Source organism: Ornithorhynchus anatinus, chromosome 21 (genome assembly GCF_004115215.2).
Source record: "Ornithorhynchus anatinus isolate Pmale09 chromosome 21, mOrnAna1.pri.v4, whole genome shotgun sequence".
Lineage (NCBI taxonomy): Eukaryota > Metazoa > Chordata > Mammalia > Monotremata > Ornithorhynchidae > Ornithorhynchus > Ornithorhynchus anatinus.
Genome location: NC_041748.1, coordinates 9,075,043 through 9,102,903, shown reverse-complemented (window position 1 = coordinate 9,102,903; position 27,861 = coordinate 9,075,043). Strand labels below are relative to the sequence as shown.

At 43.8% G+C, this 27,861-nt stretch overlaps 1 protein-coding gene across 5 annotated transcripts in view; it reads left to right on the top strand.

Annotated features, from left to right (window-relative positions):
• LOC103164823 (probable C-mannosyltransferase DPY19L1) overlaps positions 1 to 27,861 on the top strand; it is a 121,636-nt gene that overhangs the window by 67,350 nt on the left and 26,425 nt on the right. For 2 of the 5 annotated variants that reach the window (XM_029048668.2, XM_029048669.2), the window contains exons 11-18: positions 6,222 to 6,308; positions 10,714 to 10,773; positions 14,414 to 14,494; positions 15,654 to 15,758; positions 16,322 to 16,393; positions 18,666 to 18,712; positions 20,513 to 20,537; positions 22,828 to 22,947. In XM_029048668.2, the coding sequence (XP_028904501.1) occupies positions 6,222 to 6,308; positions 10,714 to 10,773; positions 14,414 to 14,494; positions 15,654 to 15,758; positions 16,322 to 16,393; positions 18,666 to 18,712; positions 20,513 to 20,537; positions 22,828 to 22,947 (597 nt within the window). The remainder of the gene's footprint in view (positions 1 to 6,221; positions 6,309 to 10,713; positions 10,774 to 14,413; positions 14,495 to 15,653; positions 15,759 to 16,321; positions 16,394 to 18,665; positions 18,713 to 20,512; positions 20,538 to 22,827; positions 22,948 to 27,861) is intronic. The other 3 variants (XM_029048665.2, XM_029048667.2, XM_029048666.2) reach the window with 3 other exon arrangements.

Below are 27,861 nucleotides of genomic sequence, written 5' to 3'. Positions count from 1 at the left end.
ATGAGATGTGCATCCCCTTGATTCTATTTATTACTATTGTTTTTGTCTATCTGTCTCCCCCAATTAGATTGTAACCCCGTCAAGGGGCAGGGATTGTCTCTATCTGTTGCCGAATTGTACATTCCAAGCGCTTAGTACAGTGCTCTGCACATAGTAAGCGCTCAATAAATACTATTGAATGAATGAATGATTCTGTAAATCCTGGGGAAAATGTTAGTTTGTGATAGGCTGACCTAGTAATTAAATGGGCCACTTCTAGAATTCACTGGGCAAGGCCAATGTTCAGTTCTGTTTTGGAGAGCACTTTATGCTTATAATTTTCCAGGGTCCTCTTTTATTGAACTCAACTTTCCTGCTGTGGAGGAGAAGAGTAGGATGTCATCGGGCAAAACAACTCTCTTTCACTGTGCTCAGAGTAGGACGGGGCTAGACCTCCGGGAGTCAGGGCCCCCAGAGAGCAACACACATTTTGGCATACATACAAGCACATATGCACGCACATGTATATTCACATATTACAAGCATATACACCAACAGCATTCACTCAGCCCCCACCATCTGTCTGCTTCTGCCTGGGTGGCCCTATTGGGCCCCGCTGCCATGTTGGGCTGTACTTTTGAAGTTTCCAACCTGGCAAGAAGCATGTCAGAGTGGCCACACTGGAAATCTCTAAAGAATGGCTTGGGACAGGCCATTTTGGCTGCATCAGCAGCAGTGTAAACTCTGCTGATCCAGAAAATAGGAGGCTGGACCCAGCTCTGGCTCACAGATCTCCTGTCACCACCCTGGCTTTTTGAGCAGTAGGACAGCGCCCCCAGATTGCTATTTTTCCCATAATGTGAGACTCTGGTCGCACTGCATTCTGCAAAGTGCTGCTGGTGGAAATGTAGATATCAGGCCACCTCAGGTTCATCCTTGCGTGCTTCAACTATGCCCTCTGCTCTGTCCGGCAAAATTATTTCTCCATCCTTATTGCCACCCATGCCCGTTGTCCCGCCGAGTTGTTCCAAATGTTTAACTCCCTCCTCAAACCCTCTGTCCCTCAACACCCCCATCTCTTGCCCTTAATGACCCAGCTACCTACTTTACTGAGAAAATTGAAAGTATCACTCTAAAATCTTCCCTGCTTCTCTCCAGTCTCTCCTCCTTCCTGCCCCTTCTTCAACTCTTCCATCTTTCCCAGAGGTATCTCAAGAGGAGAGCTCCTGCCTTCTCTCAAAATCCACCTCCTCCACCTGCATATCCAACCCCATCCCTTTGCACCTTATCCACGCAGCATGGCCTACTGGAAAGAGCGTGGGCCTGGGAGTCAGAGAACCCGGATTCTCATCATGGTTCTGCCAATTGCATGCTGAATGACCTGGGCAAGTCACATCATTTCTCTGTGCCTCAGTTGTCTTAACGTAAAAGAAGGAATAAGTACCTGTTCTCCCTCCAACTTAGACTGTGACCCCATGTAGGACAGGGACTTTCTCCGAACTAATTAACTTATACCTACCCCAACGCTTAGAACAGTGTTTGACACATAGTAAATGCTTAACAAATACCATAAAACAAAACTAAGCACTTGCCCATTTCCCTCTTCCCTCCCTGACTGCCATCTTCAACTATCCTCTCTCCAATGACAGCTTCCCCACTGCTTTCAAACATGCTCATGTCTCCCATATTCTAAAAAAGCCCTCGCATGACCCTGCAGCTCCCTCCAGTTATCAGCCCATCTCCCTCTAACCATTCCTCTCCATAATCCTTAAGGGAGCTCTCTATATCCACTGTCTCCAGTTCCTCTCCTCCAATTCTCTCCTTGACCCCCTCCAATCTGGCTTCTGCCCTCTTCACTCCACAGAAACCATCTTCTCAAAGGTCACCAATGATGTCCTAATCCTCCTGGACTGCTCAACTGCCTTTGACACTGTCAACGACCCCCTTCTCCTGGAAACATTATCCATCCTGGTTTCACTGACCCTGTCCTCTCCTGGTTCTCCTCCTATCTCTCTGGGCACTCCTTCTTTCTCTTTTGTGGGCTCCTCCTCTGCCTTCCGCCCCTTAACTGTAGGGGTCGCGCAAGGTTCAGTTCTGGGTCCCCTTCTATTCTCCGTCTATACCCACTTCCTTGAAGAACTCATCCGCTCCCATGGTTTCAACTACCACCTCTATGCGGATGATATCTATGATACCCTTCATCTCCAACCCTGATCTCTCTCCCTCTCTGCAGTCTTTCATTTCCTTCTGTCTTCAAGACATCTCTACTTGGATGTCCTGCTGTCACCTCAAACTTAAAAGAGAACTCCTTATCTTCCCCCGTCCTCTCACCGATTTTCCTATCACTGCAGATAGCACCACCATCCTTCCTGTCTCACAAGCCCATAACCTTGGCATTAAACTTGACTCCTTTCTCTCATTCAACCCACATATTCAATCTATCACTAAATCAGTTCAACCTTCTCAACATCACTAAAATATGCTCTTTTCTTGTCATCTAAACTGCTACCACCTTAATCCAAAAACTTATCCTATCTTACCTTGATTACTGTAATAAGCTCCTTGTTGACATCCTTGCCTCCTGTCACTCTCCAGTCCAGGCCATGCAACTCTCTGCTGCCCGGGTCATTTTTCTACAAAAATGTTCAGTCTATATTTCCCCACTCCTCAAGAACATCCAGTGGTTGCCCATCTACCTATGCATCAAAGAGAAACTCCTTACCATTGGCTTTAAAACACTCACTCATCTTGCCCACACCGACCTTACCTCACTACTCTCCTACCACAACCCAGCCTGCACACTTCACTCTTCTAATGGAAACTTTCTCACTGTATCTCGATCTTATCTATTTCATCTCTAACCTCTCACCCACGTCCTGTCTCTGTCCTGGAATGCCCTCCCTCTTCATATAATAATAATAATAATAATGTTGGTATTTCTTAAGTGCTTACTATGTGCAAAGCACTGTTCTAAGCGCTGGGGTAAATTCAGGGTAATCAGGTTGTCCCACGTGAGGCTCACAGTCTTAATCCCCATTTTACAGATGAGATAACTGAGGCACAGAGAAGTTAAGTGACTTGCCCACAGTCACACAGCTGATAAGTGGCAGAGCAGAGATTCAAACCCATGACCTCTGACTCCCTATGACATACAATTACTCTCATCTTGAAAGCCTTATAGAAGGCACATCTCCTCCAAGAGGCCTTCCCAGACTAAACTCTCACTTCCTTTCCTTCCACTCCCTTCTGTGTCACACTGATTTGCTTTTTTTATCCATCCCTCCCCCCGCCCAGCCACACAGATATATACCTCTATAATTTATTTATATCAATGTCTCTCTTCCCCTCTAGACTATAAGCTCATTGTAGAGAAGCAGCGTGGCTCAGTGGAAAGAGCCTGAGCTTGGGAGTCAGAGGTCATGGGTTCGCATCCCAGCTCTGCCACTTGTCAGCTGTGTGACTATGGGCAAGTCACTTAACTTCTCTGTGCCTCAGTTACCTCATCTGTAAAATGGGGGTTATCTGTGAGCTCACGTGGGACAACCTGATTACCCTGTATCTACCCCAGTGCTTAGAACAGTACTCTGCACATAGTAAGCACTCAACAAATACCAACATTATTATTATTATTGTGGGTAGGGAGTGTGTCTCTTATACTGTACTCTCCCAAACCTTTGTATTTATTCATTCAGTAGTATTTATTCAGCGCTTACTGTGTGCAGAGCACTGAACAAAGTGCTTAGAAAGTACAGTTCAGCAACAAATAGAGACAATACTTACCCAATGGGCTCACAGTCTAGAAGGGGGGAGTCATACAACAAAAGAAAACAAGACAAGTGGACAGGCATCAATAGCATCAATATAAATACATAGAATTATGGATATATACATATCCTTAATAAAATAAATGGAATAGTAACTATGTACAGGTATACACAAGTGCTGTGGGGCGGGGGGTAGAGCAGAGAGAGGGAGTAGGGGTGATGGGGAGGGGAGGAGGAGCAGAGGGAAAGGGGGCTTGGTCTGGGATAGCCTTCTGGAGGAGGTGACCTTTCAGTAGGGCTTTGAAGGATGGAAGTATGCTAGTTTGGCATTCCAGGCCAGCCAGTAGGATGTGGGCCACGGGTCGATGGTGGGATAGGCGAGAATGATGCATAGTGAGAAGGTTAGCAGCAGAAGAGCAGAGTATGTGGACTGGACTGTAGAAGGAGAGAAAGAAGGTGAGGTAGGAGAGAGCAAGGTGATGAAGAGCTTTGAAGCCAATAGTGAGGAGTTTGTACAATGCACTGCACTCAATAAATATGATTGAAAAACAATTGATTGATTGCATTGATCAGACTGGGGTGGGAAAGACCGCATACACTCTGTGCTAGGATGGTGAAGACATGCATCAGGCCTCTCTCTGCCCTAAGTAGAGAGATGATTTATTGCCTTGGCTGTGTGCTCTTTCAGAGCAGAGATGAGCACTTTTTGGTGGCAATTAGTACTGTTGTTGTTCTGTTCAACTTCTAGCAACTATCCAGTGCTCCTGAAAGAGAGACATTTTGGAGCAGTCACTTCCTCAGAGGGATTCTCTGCTGGAAGAAGGTGTAAGGCCTACTTCTAGAGGTGAATAAAGGAAACAGAGGGAATTGTTTTCCACTCCCTACCCACTCAGAGAGCGTGCATGGGGAAGAGTAAGGCTCATTTACTGTTTCCTGTATTTCGGCCCCTGTGGTAGGCTCTTGGGGATTTTCAGAGGGGTGGAAAAGCAGGTGACACCTGCCCTGGAAGAGGTTGTAATTTAATGGCAACATGAAAATGATACATATACACAGAAAGGCTCATATTTGTGAAGGGAAGAGTGGATAGGGTTTGCTGGGGTGATTGTCGAGTGATCTCTGACAGGGTTTCATGGCAGGGTCATGTGGCAGCAGCTGGAATGGAATAAGAACATTGTCTTTCAGCATCCTTTATTGGACATGGCACATGAGGAAGGGTGAGGGTGAGAGTGGCAGGATGGTGGTTTGAATTGGAAAAATCACAGGGAAGGGAATGTTATGCACTCTTTGTGAAAAGAGAGGTACCACCCCTAGCTTCTGCTGTTGCTACTGCCATCATACGGGATTTCAGAATATTGTTGGGCAATGTGGGGATGAAGGAAAATCAGAGAGTTATATTACATGTGGATCCTGCACCAGATTTCCCCTGTTCACCCAGGTTTCCCAACTACAGTTTTGAGTATCCGTGCTCCATTTTCTTTAGACTCTTCTGGTTACCCTGGAATCCTATTTGAGAAGTCACAGTTTCTTTGGCTGTGGATGTCACTTATCTACCATTTCAAGTTGGCTGCATCTTTGATCTCATTGTGCTTCTCTGAAACTATTATTTCCTTCTCCAAGCAGAGCCGGCTTAAAAAAGAAACTCTTTAAAAATTTCTTCCTGTCATCTTACCTTAAGCCATGTGCTTGCCAAGGGGGAGGAAGGTACCTTCAGTAACTCAAATCAATCAATCATTCGACTCAAATCAATCAATTCGACTTATTGAATGCATACTATGGGCAAAAAACTGTACTAGGTGCTTGGAAGAGTAGAATAAAACAGAGTTAGAGTTACAATAAAACATTCCCTGCCCACACGAGCTCACGGGCTTGAGGTGAACCCAAATTCCACTGTTGGCAAGGAAATCCAAAATTTTCAAGACTCTATTTTCCCTTTCCTGCCCATTTTGTTTCTCATTTTGATTTCCTAGTTATTTGGGGAGCTTCTATTCTCATTTTCTTCTTGCTTTTTTCCGGATACTGTGCTAAATCTGTACTCGGCACCCAGCTGGTGTTATCTTTATCTAGGGTTGATGATGCATGATCTTAGTTCATCCCTTTGCTCAATTTTCTATAGTTAGATTCTGAAAAGTGAGAGGTAGTTTCTCAAGGGGAGTAGTTCCTCAGAAATCTAGCAGAAAGGATAACAGTATTTTGACTTTCGAGCCAGTTTCCCTTTCTACAAGATTTACATCTCTGGATATCATTTACAGTCCTGCCATCATAAGACCAAATGGTAATAGAATTTTCAGACAATAACAAAATACATGAATAAATTCATAAATTAAGGAATTGGAGTTTATCTGCCTACCTGATTAGTTATGTCAAATTCACATTTAGCTAAGTTCCTTGGTTCTCATTGTTTACAAATTAATTTGAGCTACATGTTCTTAAGGGTAGTCTTCCATGGTATTAATTGTGTAATTACATTTTCTTTTCTAGATTTCTCTTTCAATTTGTTTCGTTCTGATGTTTGGAAACACAAAGTTTTTAACTTCGTATTTTGCCTCCTCTTTGCTAATTACATTGGTATGTACAACCTCAGCTTCAGGGGGGCTTTCTCTGTAAAGAATAAGGTTTAGAGAGGCTAATCTCCCCAAGCATAAGGCAGAGACTTCTCTGGGAAAGAATTCACCCCTGACCACTTATTGCCCATCTTGCTCTTGGGAAAAAAGGAGATATTTACCCTACTGTGTCCACGGGACTTTTAGGATGACGAACCCTCTACTAGAAAGGTTTGAGGAACATCATGGCATAGTGGAAAGAGCACGGGCCTGGGAGTCAGAATATCCTGGATTCTAATCCTAGCTCTGCCATGTGTCAATTATGTGATCTTAGGCAAGTCACTTTACTTCTCTGTATCCTTTTACTTCTCTGTGCCTTAGTTCCCTCATCTGTAAAAAAGGGATTAAGACTGTGAACCCCATGTGGGACATGGACTGTGTCCAACCTGATTAGCTTGTATCTACCCCAGTGCTTAGTTCATTCATTCATTCAATCGTATTTACTGAGCACTTACTGTGTGCAGAGCACTGTACTAAGCACTTGGAAAGTACAATTCGGCAACAGATAGAGACAACCCCTACCCAACAAGAGACTCACAGTCTAGAAGGGGGAGACAGACAACAAAACAAAACAAAATAAGTAGACAGGCATCAATACCATCAAAATAAATAGAACCATAGATAAATGCACATCATTAATAAAATAGAGCAATAAATATGTACAAATATATACAAGTGCTGTGGGGAGGGAAGGGGGTAGAGTAGAGGGAGAGAGTAGGGGCAATGCGGAGGAGAGGAGGAGCAGAGGGAAAGGGAAGGCTCAGGATGGGAAGGCCTTCTGGAGGAGGTGAGCTCTCACTAGGGCTTTAAAAAGAGGAAGAGTTTGGCAGATGTGAGGAGGGAGGACATTCCAGGTCAGAGGTAGGAAGTGGGCCAGGAGTCAATGTGGGACAAGCAGGAACGAGGCCCAATGAGGAGGTTAGCAGCAGAGGAGCGGAGTGGGTGAGCTGGGCTATAGGAGGAGAGAAGGGAGGTGAGGTAGGAGGGGGCAAGGTGATGGAGCACTTTAAAGCCAAGAGTGAGGAGTTTTTGCTTCATGCAAAGGTTGATAGGCAACCACTGGAGATTTTTGAGGAGGGGAGTGACATGTCCAGAGCGTTGCTGAAGAAAGATAATCTGGGCAGCTGAGTGAAGTATAGAATGAAGTGGGGAGAGACAGGAGGATGGGGATCAGAAAGGAGGCTGATGCAGTAGTCCAGTTGGGATATTATGAGAGATTGTACCAGCAAGGAAGCAGTTTGGATGAAGAGGAAAGGGCGGATCTTGGCAATGTTGTGAAGGTGAGACCAGCAGGTTTTGGTGACAGATTGGATGTATGGGGTGAATGAGAGAGCAGAGTCAAGGATGACACCAAGATTGCGGGCTTGTGAGACGGGAAGGATGGTAGTGCTGTCCACAGTGATGGGAAAGTCAGGGAGAGGACAGGGTTTGGGAGGGAAGATAAGGAGCTCAGCCTTGAACATGTTGAGTTTTAGATTGCGGGCTGACATCCAGGTAGAGATGTCCTGAAGGCAGGAGGAGTTACAAGCCTGGAAGGAGGAAGCGAGAATAGGGGAGGAGATGTAGATTTGGGTGTCATCTACATAGAGATGATACTTGAAGCCTTGGAAGCAAATGAGTTCACCAAGGGAATGAGAAGGGGATCAAGAACTGACCCTTGGGGAACCCCTACATTTAAGGGATGGGAGAGGGAGGAGGAGCCCACAAAGAAGACTGAGAATGAACTGCCAGAGACATAAGAGGAAAACGAGGTAAGAACGAAGTCCATGAAGCCAAGGTTGGATTATGTGTTGAGGAGGAGGAAATGGTCGACATTGTCAGAGTCAGCGGAGAGGTTGAGGAGGATTAAGGATAGAGTAGGAGCCATTGGATTTGGCGAGAAGGAGGTCATTGGTGACCTTTGAGAGGGCAGTTTTGGTGGCGTGGAGAGGACGGAAGCCAGATTGGAGGGTATCCAGGAGAAAGTTGGAGTTGAGGAATTCGAGGCAGCAAGTGTAGATAACTCGCTCTAGGAGTTTGGAAAGGAAGGATAGGAGGGAGATCAGGCGATAACTGGAAGGGGCAGTGGGGTCAAGAGAGGGTCTTTTTAGGATGGGGGAGACATGGGCATATTTGAAGGCAGAGGGAAAGAAGCCATTGGAGAGTGAGTGGTTGAAGATGGTAGTTAAGGAGGGGAGGAGGGAAGGGGTGAGAGTTTTTATAAGATGAGCAGGAATGGGGTCCGAAGCACAGGTGGAGGGGGTGGCACTTGAGAGGAGGGAGGAGACAGTGCTTGGCCCATAGTAAGTGCTTAACAGATTTCAATGGAAAAAGCACATTAAAAAACAAAACCATTATTAAAACTAAAGTGAAAGTGGAGGGCATTCCTTTCTCTCCCAAACCCTGAAAAAACTAGGAGTCCAACAGCACCACTGTTAAAGGGTCCCCACCTTATGTGGAGCTTTCTACTTTCCCGAGCTGCGCTCCGCTTCCTCTCTTATTCAGATGTTCACATGGTAATTTATTCATTCATTCAATCATATTTATTGAGCCCTTATTATGTGCAGAGCACTGCTAAGTGCTTGAGAAAGTACAGTACAGCAATAAAGAGAGATAATCCCTGCCCACAGCGAGGTAATTGTAACAAAGTTGCAAAGCAATTTACAAAGGAATTAAAAGGCCACTACATTAAACAAGGGGCAAAATCCAGAACAAGAAAGATGTCCAGCCCAGAGCAGTCTCAATTCAATACTGAGAAGCTGTCAGGCCTAGTAGATAGAGCAGGGGCCTGGGAGTCAGAAGGCCCTGGGTTCTGATCCTGGCTCTGCCACTGGTCTGCTGTGTGATCTTAGGCAAGTCACTTTACTTCTGTGTGCCTCAGTGACCTCATCTGTAAAATGGGGATTGACTTTGAGCCCCATGTGGGACAGGGACAGTGTCCAACCTGATAAGCTTGCAGCTACCCCAGTACTTAGTACAGTGTCTGGCACATAGTACGTATTTAACAAATGCCATAAATGAAATATATAAATAATAAATAGAATTCCTCGTGTAAGCCTATGCCAGGGTTATCAAGACCAAAATGTCCCTTACGATACCCCTAATGTGTAGGAGTCTGGGTTTCCTCTAACCACTTCCCCCTCCTCCAGAGGCTGCCAGCTGCTCTACTCCTTTAGCCTTTCCTAACCAGAACTTTCTTCCCAGATCAGTTGACACTGTACCTGCCTCTCCTCTTTTTAAATGATCTGACCTCCAAACTTCCCCAAGCATTCAACAGCATCAGGCACTCTTCCTTTCATATCAGAGGTGTGATGATGTGTAGGGGGCTCTTCTATGCTCACTTACATCTACCTCAGTCAGTCCATGATAATCAATTAATCAATCAGTGATATTTATTGAATGCTTACTATGTGCATTGTGCACTGTACTAAGCACTCAGTAGAGTACAGTACAACAGAGTTGGCGGATAGGTGCCCTGTCCACAGTGAATTCACAGTAATCACATCTCTCCCTCCTAAGTACTCATTTCCCCTGCTCCCTCTACCTTCTGCATCACCCTTGCACTTAGATTTGTACCCTTTATTCACCCCACCTTCAGCCCCACAACACTAATGTCCATATCCATATTTTATTTTAATCTATGTACCATAAACTCCGAGTGGGATTTTGTTCAATGCTTACTATGTGCCAAGCACTGTAGTAAGTGCTGAGGTAGATATAAGGTAATTGGCTTGGACACAATCGCTGTTCCACATGGACTCACAGTCATTTTACAAATGAGTTAACTGAGTTCACACAGTCTAAGTTCACGCAGCAGACAAATGGCAGAACTTGCATTAGACCCAAGGTCCTTCTGAATCCCAGGCCTGTGCTCTATCCACTAGGCCACGCTACTACTGTGAGAAGCAGCGTGGCTCCATGGAAAGAGCACGGGCTTTGGAGTCAGAGGTCATGGGTTCGAATCCCAGCTCGGCCACTTGTCAGCTGTGACTGTGGGCAAGTCACTTCACTTCTCGGTGCCTCAGTGACCTCATCTGTAAAATGGGGATGAAGACTGTGAGCCCCACGTGGGACAACCTGATTCCCCTGTGCCTACCCCAGTGCTTAGAACAGTGCTCGGCACATAGTAAGCGCTTAACAAATACCAACATTATTAAAAAATAAATAGGATTGATTATCATTTTTCATGTGACTGACAATCTGCTTTATATATTTTTAAGTCTTGCTTTTAGGATTGTATACGTTGGTGCATATATATGTACATACAATAATATAATATTGTAATAATAATTGTAATATATTATAATAATATATGCATATGTGCTATAAGATGTACATATACAGATCTATAATGCTAACTGCAATTATAATTTGATTTAATCCTCTTTCAGGGTTTGATTGCAATAAGATCAAAATTATTAAACACGGGTGTATGTGAGCACCACTCATGGGTAAGGATTAAATGTTTAAACAGAGTTTCCTCAGAGTTGTTCTTCTATTTGATCTTCATTAGTCTGCATTTAGAAAATACATGTGGATAATATCATTCTTAAAAAAATGATTATAATAATGATAGTATTTGTTAAATGCTTACTGTGTGTCAAGAACTGTTCTAAGCATTGGGATAGATACAAGATCATCAGGTTGAACATAGTCCCTGTCCCACACAGGGCTCACAATTCTAATCTCCATTTTACAGATGAAGTAACTGAGGCCCAGGAAAGTGAAGTGACTTGCCCAAAGTCACACAGCAGACAAGTGGCTGAGCTGGAATCAGAACTCCCATCCTTCTGACTCCTAAGCCCATGCTCTTACCCACTAGGTCAATTATGTTAATAAAATATTGCAGTGCCACTAGCTGAAGGCAAATAATAATGATAATAATAATGATTTGATATTTGATTTATATAGTTCCTTTCTTCCAAAGAAATCAAAATACTTTCATGTTAGTTATTCCTTTTTCCCTCCCAACATCCCTATGGAAAAAATGGTAAAGAGGGTGTAAGTAAGGAAGACATCATTACTCCATTTTTCAGGAGACTATGAAGTGAAATACTAAAGAGATTAACCAAGGTCACTTAAGACAATGAGGTAAGATTTAAGGCTTCCAGAATCCCAGTGAGATTGCTGAGAAAGAGAAAGATCAGGGTTAGTGAGATAGATTTGGGAATCATCCATGTAGAGGGGGTAATTGAAGCTCCCCAAGAGAGTGAGAACTGGAGGAAATGGAAAACTAAGCACTGAGAGACCCCCACAGTTGGTGGGTGGGGCTGAGGAGGGGCCAGTGAAAGAGACCAAGAAGCAGTCAATCAGTCAATCATTCATATTTATTGAGCATTTACTGTTTGTAGGGCACTGTATTTAACACTTGGGAGAGTACAATATAACAATAAACAGACACATTCCCTGCCCACAATGAGTTTATAGACTAGAGCAGCAGCCAGAAAGGTAGGACAAGAATCAGGAGAAGACAGTGTCAGAGAATCCAGGGTTTAATGGTATTTTCTGGAAAAAGCAATGGTTTTAGAGTCAAGAAGAATTAGGATGGAATAGAGTCAGCGTGGCGCAGTGGAAAGAGCACGGGCTTTGGAGTCAGGGCTCATGAGTTCGAATCCCAGCTCTGCCACTTGTCAGCTGTGTGACTGTGGGCGAGTCACTTAACTTCTCTGTGCCTCAGTTCCCTCATCTGTAAAATGGGGATTAAGACTGTGAGCCCCACATGGGACAACCTGATTCCCCTGTGTCTCCCCCAGCGCTTAGAACAGTGCTCTGCACATAGTAAGCGCTTAACAAATACCAACATTATTATTATTATTAGATTTGGCAAGGAGAAGGCTTTAGATAGAGCAGTTTCAGGGGAGTGGGGGGAGCGGAACCCAGATTACTAGGAGTATAAAGGTGTGGGGGAGAGGGAGTGAAGGCAGTAGGAATGAACAACTCGTTTAAGGAGTTTGTACAGAAATGATAGGAGGGAGATGGGATGATAACTGGAATGGGCCTTGGAGTCAAGGGAGGGTTTTTTTAGAATAAGAGATACTTGGGCATGTTTGAAAGTTGAAGGCAAAGAATCATTGGTGAGGAAGCGGTTAAAGACAGCAGTGAGGGAGGGAAGAAGGGAGAGTGCAAGGGTTTATATAAACCTCCAGAGGCAAAGGTGGAGGGGGAAGATTTCCAAAGGAGGCAGGAGAATTTTTGGAAGATGGCTGAAAGGATTAGAGAGTGGATGTGGGAATTGGGTGGGTCAGAGACAGGGGATGTAAGGGGGGAGATTTGAGGGAGTTCATGCCCGATGGTTTCCCCTGGGGGCAGGAGATGAGAGAGAAGTAGAGGCACCAGGGGTTAACTGAAGGAGTTGAAAATCAGAAATAGTTGGTGCAGGCAATGGGCTTGAGAGTCAATAAGGGAATAGAAGTAGTGTTCCCGTGTAGAGAAAATGGCAGAACTATAACAGGTGAGCATGAAGTGATGGATGAGGTTGGCCTGATGCCTGGATTTATACCAACTGAGCTCTGAGGTGGGAGCACGGGAGCAGAGGAAGTGTACGTACTATGGATGTGGTCCGGACCTTATTCAATGGACCATTGAATGCCACTAGTATACTTCATTACTGATCAATCAACCAGTATCCCAGGATAAGATAAGATTTTTGTTCATAATAGGACTGGGTCTGCCCTAGTGTCAGTTAGACATGTGGGTAGGGTGCATTTCCAACAATGGTATTGATTTTTGCCAAGTCAGTCACACTCTGATCCTCATCCCTGAAAGGTAGCCCATTCCATGCATTGTAAAAAGATGGGGCTCAGAGTCTAAGTAAACTCATCCCTCTAAACAGTATGCTCATTGTGGATAGGGAGTGTGTCTACCAACTCTTATATTGTACTCTGCCAAGTGCTTAGTACAGAACTCGGCACACAGTAAGTGGTCAATAAATACCATTGATTAATTGAAATAGGAGGGAGAACAGGCATTGAATCCCAATTTTACAGATAAAGAAACTAAGACAGAGAAGTTGTGACAAAGCCCAAGGTCACACAGCAGACAAGTGGCAGAACTGAAATTAGAACCTATGTCCTCTGATTCCCAGGCCTCTGCTCTTTTCACTCGGCCACACTGCTTACCATATAATAATAATGATGGTATTTGTTAAGTGCTTACTACGTGCCAAGCACTGTTCTAAGTGCTATATCCCAATTGTATCTTAATAAACTCTACTACTCCCCCATCTTTAATTTATTTATTTAAATACCTGTCTCTCCCACTAGAATTTTTCGTGGGCAGGATCGTATCTTCTAAGTCTTTTGTACTCAACCAATACTGGTACTGTGCTTTCCACATCATAAGCGCTTAATGAATACTACTGATTGTTGACCCAAATCAGTATTTAAATTTATAGGGCCTAGCAAGAAAGCCAGCATAAACTATAGTAGAAAATTTCCCCTTGAAGGCTTGTATAGTTTGTAATACTTTGTATGGAAGGCGGGAAAAGCCCTGAAGAAACAGTAAAGATGCTTAAGGACAGAACCACAAAATCCAAAAGAAAAAATAATATGCAGTGGTGAAATAGAGTAAAACTGAAAGCTAAAATTTAAAAGGGTAGGATAGAACAGGAATAAGAAAGTATTCCTATGTGGCAATGTCCTTGATGGTTAAATGAATATGTCTAGCCACCTGAAAGGATGAGTAGATTTATAATTAGTGAACCAGTGGAAATATCATGATTAAGACTTTCCAGTCATTATATTATTTTAAAGAACATGAAAAATGACAAGACCTACTTTTTGTGAAAGAATTACAGTTTTTAACTTAAGAATTCTATTTCATGCTTGCAATGAAATCAATATTTTTATTTTTATTTAAAAGTGAACATGTTTGAAACATCAATTATAGATTTTTGGAGTGTTTTAAAATCTGATTTGTCCAGATTTTTGCACATGACTGCATTAAAAAATGCATTTTTAAATTTTCTAAACATCTGTCACATTAATTTATTAGTTTATAAGTGAATCAGTTTTTTCATATTGTCATTCAAGATCTATTCTGCTTTTTGAAGAAGAAAATTTATAAAAACGTACTTCAATCTTTATTTTCCAGGCTTTTCAGAGTTGTGCCTGGTTGTTTGGCATAGCCCTTCTGAAGTTTTTGGTATCTTTAATCTTGGATGCTTCCAACAGTGTAAGTGTTTCCACCTAATTATCTCAAACCATTTATTTCTACTACTAAATTAACAAACCCCTTAATGCATTATGTGTAATTTCTATATGTTCTCACATTGGGTGTGGATTTGTGAGCATGTAGAAGCATCATACGTGAGTTCATGTTTATACCATATTCATAGATTTGATGTCTACAGATTAGAAGCAGCGTGGCTTAGTGGAAAAAGTATGGGTTTGGTAATCAAAGGACCTGTGTTCTAGTTCTGGCTCTGTCAGTTGGTTGCTGTGTGCCCTTGTGCAGGTCATTTAACTTCTCTGTGCCTCAGTTCCCTCATCTGCCAAATGGTGATTCGATACCTGTTCTTACTTCTACTAAGACTGTGAGCCCCATGGGGGACCAGATTATCGTCAATCTATTCCAGCGCTCAGTACAGTGCTTGGCACATAGTAAGTGCTTAACAAATACCACCATCATTATTATTAGATTTATGGGTGGCCCCATGTACACAATGTTCTTATCCTACCACTGTGGGATTTGAGCTCCTATCATATGGGTCCTCCCATTTCTTCCTAGCCCAGATTTATGCTGACTCTCACATTTCTCACGCTTGTATCCAACCCTCATCCCAGAATACTCCTTTTCCAAGATATCTTCTCCGATTCAGTCAAGGTAGTGTAAAATTTTTATCCAAACCCAATCTGAATGATACACAGATAATGTGCACATAGCCTGTATTATCTGTGTATTTAACTTAACTTTTTGGCTATTGTTGGCATTGCCTCTATTGCACTAATTGAATTCTGCTATCACATTTCCTTTATTCCTTCTCTTTTGCCTGGTAGCTTTTGCTTTTTCTATCTTCTGCAAATTCCATGTCCCCTTTTCCTTTGACTTTTCTAATTTTGTTCTTACATAATCTTGCTATTTCTTAGTACTTCAACATATCTTAGTTTCTCCATTTTTGTTTCTCTATTCTCTCGGTTTAGCCATCTTGATGAACTGACATCTTTCCTCTCTCGTGTCCTGCACACTGTGTTTGTAAAACCGCTTGAGAAGCTTTAAATTCTCTTGGGTTCCTTGGTCTATTAGGTTTTCTGCCCACTAGCTCAAACTGAGCTCTTATACGCTCTGTGATCTGTTCTTAAATTTCACTTTTTCAAAATTAATTTCCTCCCAGATTTGCATAATTGACCTGCTAGTATACAAACTCTTCAAATCCACAAATTTTGATACGTTAATATACTACAGCTGTGCTCCAGAATTTGACTACATGGAAAAAGGGGTAAGAGCATGATTCTAGGTTTTCCATTTTGGGGAAGTACCCAAGAATATAAGAACATAAGTGAGATGCCATTCATGGTCTGGGATACTCAAATTCAATGTTCTAGGTGCCAATAAGATGCCCAGAGAAACCATGCAATAGATGCTCATCTTTGACATTGATTGTAGTGTCTGAAGATATACTATCTAGACTGTAAACTTGTGGGCAGGGAATGTTTCTACTAACTCTGCTGTATTCTCCAAAGTGCTTAATACAGTGCTCTGCACACAATAACCACTCAATAAATGCCACTCATCGACTGATTATCTAATACTCCTAACTTTCACTTGCAGGCCCCACAATTTATCTAAATTCTTTGTGAGTCTACTCATATTTTCTGCCTGCACAACTTCCTGCTGCTTACCTGATTTGTTTTAGGTTATGGCACAGGTTTCAGTGGGCTGATAAACCTTTCAGCTCCCTGTTCATGCTGCCACTTGGTTTATTTAAAGGAATTCACACTGATTCTTGTTTTGAAGTAAAGCTTTTCCGTATTTGCAATGAAACAATTGTTTGTATTTCAGACTCCCTGGAAGTACACAAAGACTCTGCTACTCCCAGTTGTTCTGGTCGTTTTAGTTTTAATTTTTAGAAAGGTATGTTTGTGATTTGGTGAATTTATGAGTCTTTTTGCACTAGAAGTGGATCCCAAAGTAGCGAGTGGTGTTCATAATTGGGCAACGCCTGCTGTACACTTTATTTTACCAAAAAATACTATATCGTCCCCTAAAAAACATTATTAGAAAATGTGTTTGGCCTTCTTCTGAGGTCACCCAAGTAAAAGCTACATTAGAAAAAGTTTGGCCAGAATCTAGGTAGCTTATTTTTGCTACCCCTCAATTTGAAGGCTCCCTGGAGCTTTTCAACATTGAAAAATTTAAAAAACACCTGGTTCCAAATAAAGCTTGTTTTGGGAGAAGAAGTTTTTACCCCTACTATACTATACTTGTCAGGGCTGCCTGGAAGGAGGAGTTCACCTGGACCCTCACATTAAAGTTGGCCCAATTGCCTTACCCAGTTAATACCAACCAATCGGTGGCCCAACTCGTCTGCCATTTTGTAGGCTGGTCCCAGGGATGGTGAGAGCCTCAGCCTGCATCCAGCCACTAGGAAGAACCTATCTATCCAAGGGTCTGCCTCCCCTCTGCCCTTAGAAACCCAACCGGGTACCACACCAACCTCGGGGAATGTCAAGACATTGCCAGATGCCATTTCAGGGTGTGCTTTACTGGAGATTCATTACCCAGTCCACCAATGATGTCCAGGAGTCACTGAAGGAGAAATGTCTGGCCGGCTCAGCCCCAATGACCCACACTGGCAAGTGTTCCCAGAATGCCGCATGCTCAGCTGCTTATGGCCAGACTTAGTCTTTCCAGGAAAGTCTGCTCCTTGAGTCTCCATCGTGAGCTATTTTTTTACTATTATCCCTCCTTATCACATCTCACGTCTCAGTCGTTCTTTGGGCAATCTGCATCTGCTTCTTTCCCAGTCCCCCTGGCAGGGTTCCTCTTCCTTGGAGGTGGTTCCCACAGTCTTTTGAGGGGACCAACCTGGGACTTTTGCCCCTGCTTCTTATGGAGCAGAGGGTCTTGCTTGATTTTAACCCCAATTCACTAGATGATTATCAATTCTGTACTCTGTCTTAGTGCTGCTGGTTCATGTAAGCCCCCAAGCAGGAAACATCTTTCCCAGAATCCTCTGCTTTGTTTGCTTCATCCCCTAATGATACTGGTCCACTAACTTGAAATTTTGAGATACTATTAAAATAAGCCTGGTCAACCAAGTAACGGCAGAAGTACCTTGAGTTATAACCATTCCACAATCTGCGAAACCCTGATGTTTGCCCTGCACTATATGTTGACTTACCTCTGCAGATGTAAGCCTCCCTCTGCTGTCACATCCTGTCACTTACCCCATGAAAATCAATTTCTTTCCTGTCCTATCCCCTGTTCCCCGTGATTTTTCTGCCCATCTCCTATGCCCCAAGGCCAGTCCCCTTCCCCTGCCTCCCCCATCCTTCTCCACATCCCGTGTTCCAGTATTTCTGTCTTTATTGGAACTTTAATTCTAGCAACAGCCATTGCTGCAGGCATGGCAACTAATGCCATTCTACCTCCCCTTCCCTCCTGCTTTCCAGGATGTAGCCCTGCTTCCCACAACCCCAGCCAAAGCCTTGGGGATAAGAACAGAACCTCACCCTTAGCAGCTGTGGCTGGGATTAAAGATATACTGGAGAACAGGAGTAGGGCTGGGACTGAGAAGGAGGGGGAAAGGGAGCCAGAAAAATCTCCAGGAATAAAGCAGGCAGGCGAAAGGGAGAGCTCAGCTGTCACCTCAGGGCAGTGTCTTGGTACGGTGGGTGAAGTTTCTTTTAATGCTTTGGTTTGACTGCAGGCAAGTTATTCCCTAGATTACTTTGCTCATGCATGTTTCTTAGCTTCATATGTATGTCATGGCCTAATGGAAAGAGCATGAACCTGAGAGTCAGAAGACCTGGGTTCTAATCCCAGCTCCACCACTCATCTGCTGTGTGACCTTGGGCAAGTCATGTCACTTCTCTGTGCCACAGTTTCTTCATCTGTAAAATGGCTATTCAATACCTGTTCTTCCACCTACTTAGACTGTGAGCCCCATGGGGGACCTGATTATATTGTGATTACCCCAGAGTTTAGCACAATGCTTGGCAATTAGTAACCACTAACAAATACCACAATTATTATTATGCCTCCTTTTTATATTCTGAATTGATCCTTCATTTTGACCTTTCTTGTTGATAATTTAGGATATTTAATATCTTACAAACTTTTATATAAAACATTTAGTGATTTATGAATCTAATAAACTGAAACTGTGTAACTTTGTTCACAGACCCTTGGGGATATTTTTTATTTATCTAAGAGACGGACCAATTTAAGGTAAATATATCAATTTTTTCTAAAAGTGTTTTCTCTATTCTGCTATTAAATAATAATTTAATTTCAGTTTGCAATTATGCCAGATATGTATACCCCTCACAATTTGTGGCCGGCTCAATAATAGTCATATTCTCTACTTCAATTAGATCAGATCCTTGGAGTTTTTTAATTTTTAAAAAAGTTGATATTAAGTTCCTTCTCTGTGCCCAGCATTTTGCTAGAGACAAGGTAATCAGGTCAGACATAGCCTCTAACGAACATGGGGTTCACAGTCTAAGCTGGGAGACACGGTATTTTAACCTTGCTTTACAGCTGAGGAAATTGAGACACAGAGAAGCTAAATAACTGGACACGGTGACACAACAGGCATATGACTAGAGCCAGGACTAGAACCTGGATCTCCTAATTCCCAACAGTATAACAGCAGGCTGAGGAGAAGCAGCATGACCTAGTGGAAAGAGTACGGTCTGAGAGTCAGAGAACCTGCATTCTAATCCATGGCTTAGTGTATAGAGCATAGGTCTGGAAGTCAGAGGATGTGGGTTCTAATCCCAGCTCCACCACATGTCTCCTTGTGTGACCTGGGGCAAGTCACTTAATTTCTCTGGTCCTCAGTTGCCTCATCTGTAAAATAGGGATGAAGACTGTGAGTCTCCTTTGGGACAGGGACTGTGTCCCACCTGATTAAATTGTTGTAATAATAATAATGGTATTTGTTAATGATTTACTATGTGACAGGCACTGTACTAAGTGCTGGGGTTGATACAGGCAAATTGAGTTAGACACAGTCCCTGTCCCATGTGGGGCTCACAGTCTCAATCTCCATTTTACAGATGAGGTAGCTGAGGCACAGAGAAGTGAAGTGACTTGCCCATGGTCATATAGTAGACTAGTGATGGAGCCGGGATTAGAATCCTTGACCTTCTGACTCCCAGGCCCATGCCACTACACCATGCCACTTCTCTGTATCAACCCTAGTGCTTAAGCAATGCTTGGTACATAGTAACAAGTATCATAATTATTACTATTATTATCATTATTATTATCATCATTATTAATAATTCCAGCTCTGCTAGTTGCCTGTTCTGTGACCTTGGGTAAATCACTTACCTTCTCTAGGCTTCAGTTTCCTCCTCTGTAAATTGGAGACTAAATACATGATCTCCTTCCCCCTTAGCCTATGAGCCCCATGCAGAACAGGGACTGTGTTCCACATGATTATCTTCCATCTGATCCAGCGCTTAGTACAGGGCTTGGCATCTAGTTCACATTTAATGAATATCACTAATTTCCTTTCAAATAGAGGTATTAGATTATAATTCCCAATACTATTTTTGGCATCTCTGCTGTAAAGTTTGCTTCTTTACTTAGACACCATTCTAGTAGTGAGATCAGACAGTTATTTTATCTGCTTCAAGGTTCCAAAATGTAGGAAGTTCAGAAAGCACTTATCTCTGAAACCCTCCCCTCTCCCCTGCCTAGTGGAATCTATAGGACTCAGTTCAATCCTTCTCTTCTCAAATTGGTCTTCTCTCTTAGGCTGTCCCTACTAGGATAATTGTATATGATTATGTATCTTTATCTTTCATATTCGAAGGTGAAGCAGCTGCCCTTCCCACAGCACTTGCATGAAAACTCTTAGGCTTTGCAGTCACAGCCTCTGCATTACAACTCAATTTTTGACCAAGTTTTGATTGTAGACCATCTGAGGAAATACATAAATTGTTTTAAATCGAACAGATTAACGCTGCTAGTATCTATGTTACAAACAAATAGAAAGTATTTTTGTTTTAATTTCAGAAAACAACGTTTTGACAATGGAGAGGTAAAGATTTTGTCTGCTGAATGTTCTTTTTATTCTGAGCCAATACATTACTAGTCATTAGTATATTATGATAGCATTGTACTATTTTATCACAATAAAATGATCATAATACTAGATGATACCCACAAAGCATGTGTGGAATTTTAGATCAGGAATACTCTAGGCTCCAAGCCCCCCACAGTCCAAGCAATAGACACGCAACACTGTGGATATATTCCAGTACTTGTAAATTGATCTTGATGTTATGTCCAATTACTGCTGGTAAACCGATATCCTCCCTTCCCTCCTCTGTTCTCATCTGTTTTCTACTGCGCCCCACTCTTCTGTGCTCCCTATTTTTTTTCCTTCTTTAATTCTAGCCTTGGTGCTCACTACAATGCTCAATGACATTTATTGAGCTCTTACTGTGTGCAGAGCACTGTACTAAGGGCTTGGGAGAGGACAGTAGAACAGAATTAGTAGATAGGTTCCCTGCCCACAAGGAGCATACAGTCTAGAGGGGGAGACAGACATTACTATAAAAAAGTAATTTACGGATATGTACAGATTCCTACTCATCTCATACACTTCTACCCTGCTTCTATTACCGACGGAATAGACCACAACATTCAGTATTACACTAAGAAAACATTTATTAGCATACACAAAACATTGCTCGTAAAGGCTCATGCTTCCATTTAAGCCCTCCAACCCGGGGACTTTGAGCTCTCCGTCGCCATTAACCCTCAACCCAGGTGCATTGAGAATTTCTTATTGCAGGATGATCAATACCAAATTGGTAGTCAGTCTGAGTATGGGCATCCCCAGTTAAAAGGTCTCCCCAGTTAAAAGCCTGCCCGGGCTGTCTCTGTCATCCACTTGGATAACAGCGAGCAGCCGCAGCAGGCATTTCCCCCAGCCTTTTATACTAGTTGACCGTTACATCGAGCTCCTTCCAACCCATCAATTACAGTTCCTTTGTGTGCCCTTCTTACACGGTGTCTCGCCTGGAGCCCCTACAGGTGTATCAACATTTGGTCTTTGCTTGGAGCCTATCTGGCTGGCTGTTGCCACTACGGGAAGTGATACACATTAAGGGTTTAAGTTTAACAAGTTGTTAACACAAGGTGCAAACTGCACACTTCAGAAGTACAAAAAATAACTTGTACTTCTTTGTTATAAGGCAGGCATAAAAATATTTACAAATGGATGGTCAGAATAAACAATGGAATATTCATTTGAATAAAGTATATATGAAAGTAATGAAAATGGGTCTGAGTTCTAAAGCCTGGTGATGGCCAATGGGTTTATAAGATTTAGGATACTGGTGATTTACTTGTAAAGGCGTTCAAATGGAAAAGAGGTGTTTAAAATTATGAAATCCAGTAATGCTCACAAGTTGGTCTTGACATCACTTTTAGAGATCCTTTTATCATTCTACACCACTTCCTGCCCCAAAATAAAATATAGGCAGTCATTTTTTTACAATTTAAAGACTGTTTTAGGCCTTATTTCCAGGGCTTATTTTGTGTTTTTCGTGTCCACTAATCTCACCCAAATTTGAAGGAAAGTATTTAGATGGAAAGAGTAGTATTCATTAATTCAATCTTATTTATTGAGCACTTACTGTGGGCAGAGCACTGTTCTAAGTGCTTGGAAAGTACAATTTGGCAACAAATAGAGACAATTCCTACCCAACAATGGTCATATCTGTCCCCATGATGTATTTAACACTCTAGGATCAGGAGGAGATTATTAATGCCATTCCCCCTCCCTCCCACCTTCCTCTTCCTCAACCCTCTCAACTGTGCCACTGAAGAAGCACACATCTAGCTCAGGCCACCACCACTAGCCAAATTACTGAGCAAATGGGAGAACTCTGCACCCCGGTAATCCTAGCCAGAAGACAGAGGTCTCTGATCCTCTCTGTCAGAGTCCCAAAGTTCATGCCCATCCGGGGACACTACCAGGTTCCAGTCTGACTCGGTGGCCAAAGGACCACCGAGCAATAGATGTTCTAAAAGGAGAGCTGATCCTGCCCTGGAGTCTCTGTGGTGGGGGTTAAGTGGGAGAGACAGAGCTGGAATAGCTCCTTGGGATGTTTACAACCATCTCAAAGGGGTGAGACCATTTATGGGGGACACGTCTCCCCTTCCCCCCAAGAACATTCAAAATGGGAAGCGGTTGATTCATTGAAAGTGAAAGATTCCTCATTCCAAGGAGTAACGGTTCTTTTGAAAATACCTTTAAAAACTAAAAAAATTCAAAAGCCATGAGAAAAATATCTAATTCTATGTCTATATTCTTGCAGCTGATTTTTCATGCATTGCAGTTCTTAGCCTATGCTGTCATTAGTGTGTTTATCATGAAGATGAAGCTCTTTCTAACACCTCACATGTGCATTATGGCTTCTCTGATCTGCTCAAAGCAGGTAAGAAGTGGAAATCAGAGCTTGCTGTTTATGGGTTCGTAACATTTCTACATGCTCTTATGCTTCCTAGGGCTGTGCTTATGAACTTTTTTGTGCCTGTGGCATACCAGTGAAAACGGGACAGAACTCTGCCTCACTTGGATGTTGGTGAACTCAGGACACAGCAAAAAGGAGTGGTGCTGATGGGAACCGCACCACAGTCAATCAATAAATTGGTCAATCATGTTTATTGAGTACTTATTGTGTGCAGAGCACTGTGCTAAGCTCTTGGGAGAGTACAACACAACAATGTAACAAACCCATTCCCTGCCCACAGTGAGTTTACAGTCTAGAGGGGGAGGCAGACATTAATATAAACAAATAAATTACAGATATGTACATAAGTGCTGTGGGGCTGGGAGTGGGGATGAATAAAGGAAACAAGTCAGGGAGATGCAGAAGAGAGTGGGAGAAAAGGAAATAAGGGAAGGCCTTTTAGAGGAGATGTGCCTTCAATAAGGTTTTGAAGTGGGGAAGAGTAATTGTTTGCTGGATATGAAGAAGGAGGTTGTTCCAGGCCAGAGGAAGGGTGTGGGTAAAAGGTTGGCAGTGAGATAGATGAAGTGCAAGTACAGTGAATAGGTTAACATTAGAGGAGCAAAGTGTATAGGCTGTGTTGAGGTGAGGTAAAAGGGGGCAAGGTGATTGAGTGCTTTAAAGCTTAGAGTAAAGAATTTCTGTTTGATGCAGAGGTTTTTGAGGAATGGAAAAACATGGACTGAAAGTTTTTTGTACACAAAAGATCTGGGCAGCAGAGTGAAGTATGGACTGGAAGGGGGAGAGACAGAAGGCAGGGAATTCAGCAGAGAGGTGCTGTACTAAGCTCTGGAAGAAGCCATTGAAGTTCAACAGTTCAACAGTTGAACGTGGTGGTTAGGAAGGAAAGAAGGGAGGGGGCGAGAGTTTAATAAATTGCGAAAGGATGAAGTCAGATGTGCAGGTGGAAGGGGTGGCTTTTGAGAGAAGGCAGGAGAGGCACTTGAGGTACTGCTGGGAAGGGTGGGAGAGTTGCAGAAAGGGTAGGAGGAGGGAGGGGCTGGAGAAAAGCAGGGGAGATTTTAGGAAGATCATGCCTCATTAAGAGGCTCTTTTGGAGCAAGGGATGGGGGAGGCAGGAGGACAGGGGATTTGAGGAGGGAGTTTAATGTCTGGAACTATTGGTGAGGGTGATGAGCATGGGGGGCAGTAAGGATGGAGAAATAATTTCCTGATCAGAGGAGAGGGCAGAGTTGAAGCATGCAATGATGAATTTGAGGTGGACACGGTCAGCCTGATATCCAGATTTCTACCAACAGTGCTCTGTGGCTCATGCATGGGAGTGAAGGAAGTGGACTGTGAAGGTGAGCCAGGGCTGTGAATTAGTGGTATGAGATTGAAAAAGGGATAGGAGAGCGAGATAGTTTAGTTCAGTAGAGAGGGTGTTGTTGAGGGCATCACTTTGGTCATCAAGGGAAGGTAGTTTGGGTATAAACTAAAGGGGGGGGCGATGACTTGAGAAAATTGGATGGGGTCAAAAGATTAGAGGTCTCTGTGTGGGAACGGGACAGATTTGTTGGGAGGAGGAGTGTGGGAGAGAAGGCAGGTGAGGAGGTTGTGGCCAGATAGAGCAATTTCAGGGTTGGTGAGGGTAGAGATTGTGCATTGACTAGAGATGGTGAGATCAAGTATGTGTCCAAGTCAGTGAGTGGGAGAGCTGGAGTGGAACAGGAGGTCGGTGGAGTTGAGGAGGATAGAAAGCGGGTAGTGAAAGGGTTGACAGGAACATCTATTGAACATCTATAGATATTGAAGTCCCTAGGGATCAATGTTTGGAAAGAGAAAGAGAGAAGGATTGGGAGAAAGGGATCAAAATGGTTCAAAAAGTTGGAGGTAGGGCCTGTGGCGGGGATGGGGAGGCAGTAGATGATTGACTAGTATCTGGAGTGGGTGGTAGAGATGGGTGGTATGGGCTTCAAAGGAAGGTAAAGAGAGGGATGGGGATGTGGAATAGTGTGAAAGTGGCATTGAGTAGTGAGGAAGCCAACTTCTCTCCCTTTCCCAATGAATCTTGGGGAGTTGGAGAAGATGAGGCCCCCTCTGGAGAGAGCAGCAGGGGACACCATGTCATCTGGGGAGAGCCAGGTTTCAGTGATCATGAGGAGGAGCAGTGTTTGGATCAGAAACAGGTCAAAGATGAAGAGATGTTTTCCCATGATGGCATAAGGGTTCCACAGGCTGTGCTTGGGTAGGGGATGGTGTGAGGGGTGGGAAGGGTTGGGTGAGAGTGGCAAGGGGGAGGGGGATGAGAGGCAGCTCTGGTACAGGATAACAGGGATAGGGTGGGGTGGCATAAGGGGTGGGAAGGGGTTGGATGGAGAAAGAGAAAGAGGTTTGCTGGGAAGGAGACACAGGGATGGGCTGACTGGAGGGTAGGGATTGAGGGGTCAAGATGAGGTTAGGGAAGTTTAAGGGTTGTAGGTAAGGTTATCAACCGCAATAATGCATTAATCAGGTAGTTTCCTGAGTAAATTGTTGAATTGTATGGAGATCTTTGGGTCTTTGAGAATGAACAGGTGAGTGTTTAGGAGTAAACCGGAAGCTGGGTTGATGTGAAGGTATTCATTCATTCATTGAGTCGTATTTATTGAGCGTTTACTGTGTGCAGAGCACTGTACTAAGAGCTTGGAATGACAGTTCGGCAATAGCTAGAGACAATCTCTGCCCAAAAACGGGTTCACAGTCTAAACGGGGTTGACAGACAACAAAACAAGTAGTCAGGCATCAATACTATCAAGAAAAATAGAATCATAGATATATACATATCATTACTACAATAAATCGAGTAATAAATAATATATACAAATATGCACAATATGCTGTGGGGAGGGGAAAGGGGAAGAGCAGAAGGAGGGAGTGGGCGGAATGGGGAGGAGAAGAGGGCAGAGGGAAAGGGAGGGCTCAGACTGGGAAGGCCTCTTGGAGGAGGTGAGCTCTCAATAGGGCTTTGAAGAGGGGAAGAGATTTAGTTTGGCAGATGTGAGGAAGGAAGGCATTCCAGGTCAGTAGTAGGACGTGGGCCAGGGGTCAACGGCGGGAGAGGTGAGAACGAGGCACCATGAGGAAGTTAGCGGAAGAGGAGCCAAGTGTAGGGGGGGTGCTGTAGAAGGAGAAAAGGGAGGTGAGGTAGGAGGGGTCCAGGTGATGGAGAGCTCTGAAGCCAAGAGTGAGGAGTTTTTGTTTCATGCGAAGGTTGATAGGCAACCACTGGAGTTTTTTGAGGAGGAGAATGACATGCCCAGAACGTTTCTGTAGAAGGACATTCTGGGCAGCAGAATGAAGTATAGACTGGAGCAGGGAGAGACAGGAGAATGAGAGATCAGAGAGGAGGCTGATGAATAATCCAGTCAGGATACTATGAGAGCTTGTACCAGAAAGGAAGCATTTTGGATGGAGAGGAAAGGGCAGATCTTGGTGATGTTGTGAAGGTAAGACCGGCAGGTTTTGGTGACAGATTGGATGTGTGGGGTGAATGAGAGAGCAGAGTCAAGGATGACACCAAGGTTGTGGGCCTGTGAAATGGGAAGGATGGTAATGCTGTCCACAGTGACAGGAAAGTCAGGGAAAGGACAGAGTTTAGGAGGGAAGATAAGGAGCACAGTCTTGAACATGGAAGGTAGGCAGCAGTTGATATTTTAAAATCCCAGTGGTTGTCACCTGGGTGTCAGAGAGTCACACCTGTTCTGTGTTCTGTACTGTGGATTCAGGCCTGGCTGCAAGGGGAGGGGGAAGTGGAAGGAATTGCTGCTTCTCAACAGCAGCAGTTCAGGAATGAAATGTCAGAGTCCTGGTGGGCGGATGGTAGGCAGTGGTCCCAATGTCCGATTACCTGGTCCAGTTGAGGTCACTTGGTGGAGAGATCTCAGTGTCCTCCAGAAAGTCTCTGTCCCATGCAACTTTGGATGGTCTGCGCTGGTTTATTGCCGCTTGGTGGTGAGATTTCAGTGTCCTCGGGCAGGTGTCTGTCCTGAGCGACAATCGATGGTCTGTTCTGTTTTGAGGCCTCTCAGTGGAGAGATCTCAGTGCCCTCAGACAGGTCTCTGTCCCAGGTGATGGTCGATGGTCTTCTGGCCTTATCCTGGAACTTGCAGTCCTCGGGCTTTTATTTTAGATCGGCTGCCCACTGGTGCCTTCTGGGAAGGAGGGTGCTGACAGAGATGACAACACTGCCCCAAGCCTGGGTTCCCATGTCCCAGCAGCAAGGGACACCTGGTATGTGGATGACCTCCTCTACGGCAGGAACCAACATATGGTTGGGAATTAGATTGCAAGCTCCATGAGAAGAGGGATCAAATCTACTAAGTCTGTTGTATTGGACTCTTCCACAGGCTGGGTACAGTGCTCTGCATACATGAAGCACTCAATCAATGCTACGGGAAGCAGCGTGGCTCAGTGGAAAGAGCCAGAGATTGGGAATCAGAGGTCATGGGTTCTAATCCCGGCTCCACCACTTGCCAGCTATGTGACTTTGGGCAAGTCACTTAACATCTCTGTGCCTCAGTTACCTCATCTGTAAAATGGGGATTAAAACTGTGAGCCCCATGTGGGACAACCTGATCACCGTGTATCCCTCCAGCACTTAGAACAGTGCTTTGCACATAGTAAGCCCTTATCAAATATCACCGTTATTATTATTATTATTGACTGAATGATGTAGAGCTCTGCAGTGCTCAGCAAGTATGAGTAGGGAGAGGGAACAGGGATTACGTGGAGTGAAGGTGAAGGGGAATATTTGGTTTGAATGGATTTTTAGTTGGCTGACTGAAGGAGGGGGATCCAGGCAGGAATCAGAAGGCCCTTCAGCTGGGCGCCCCCCACCTTCTGCTAGGAAAGGGAAG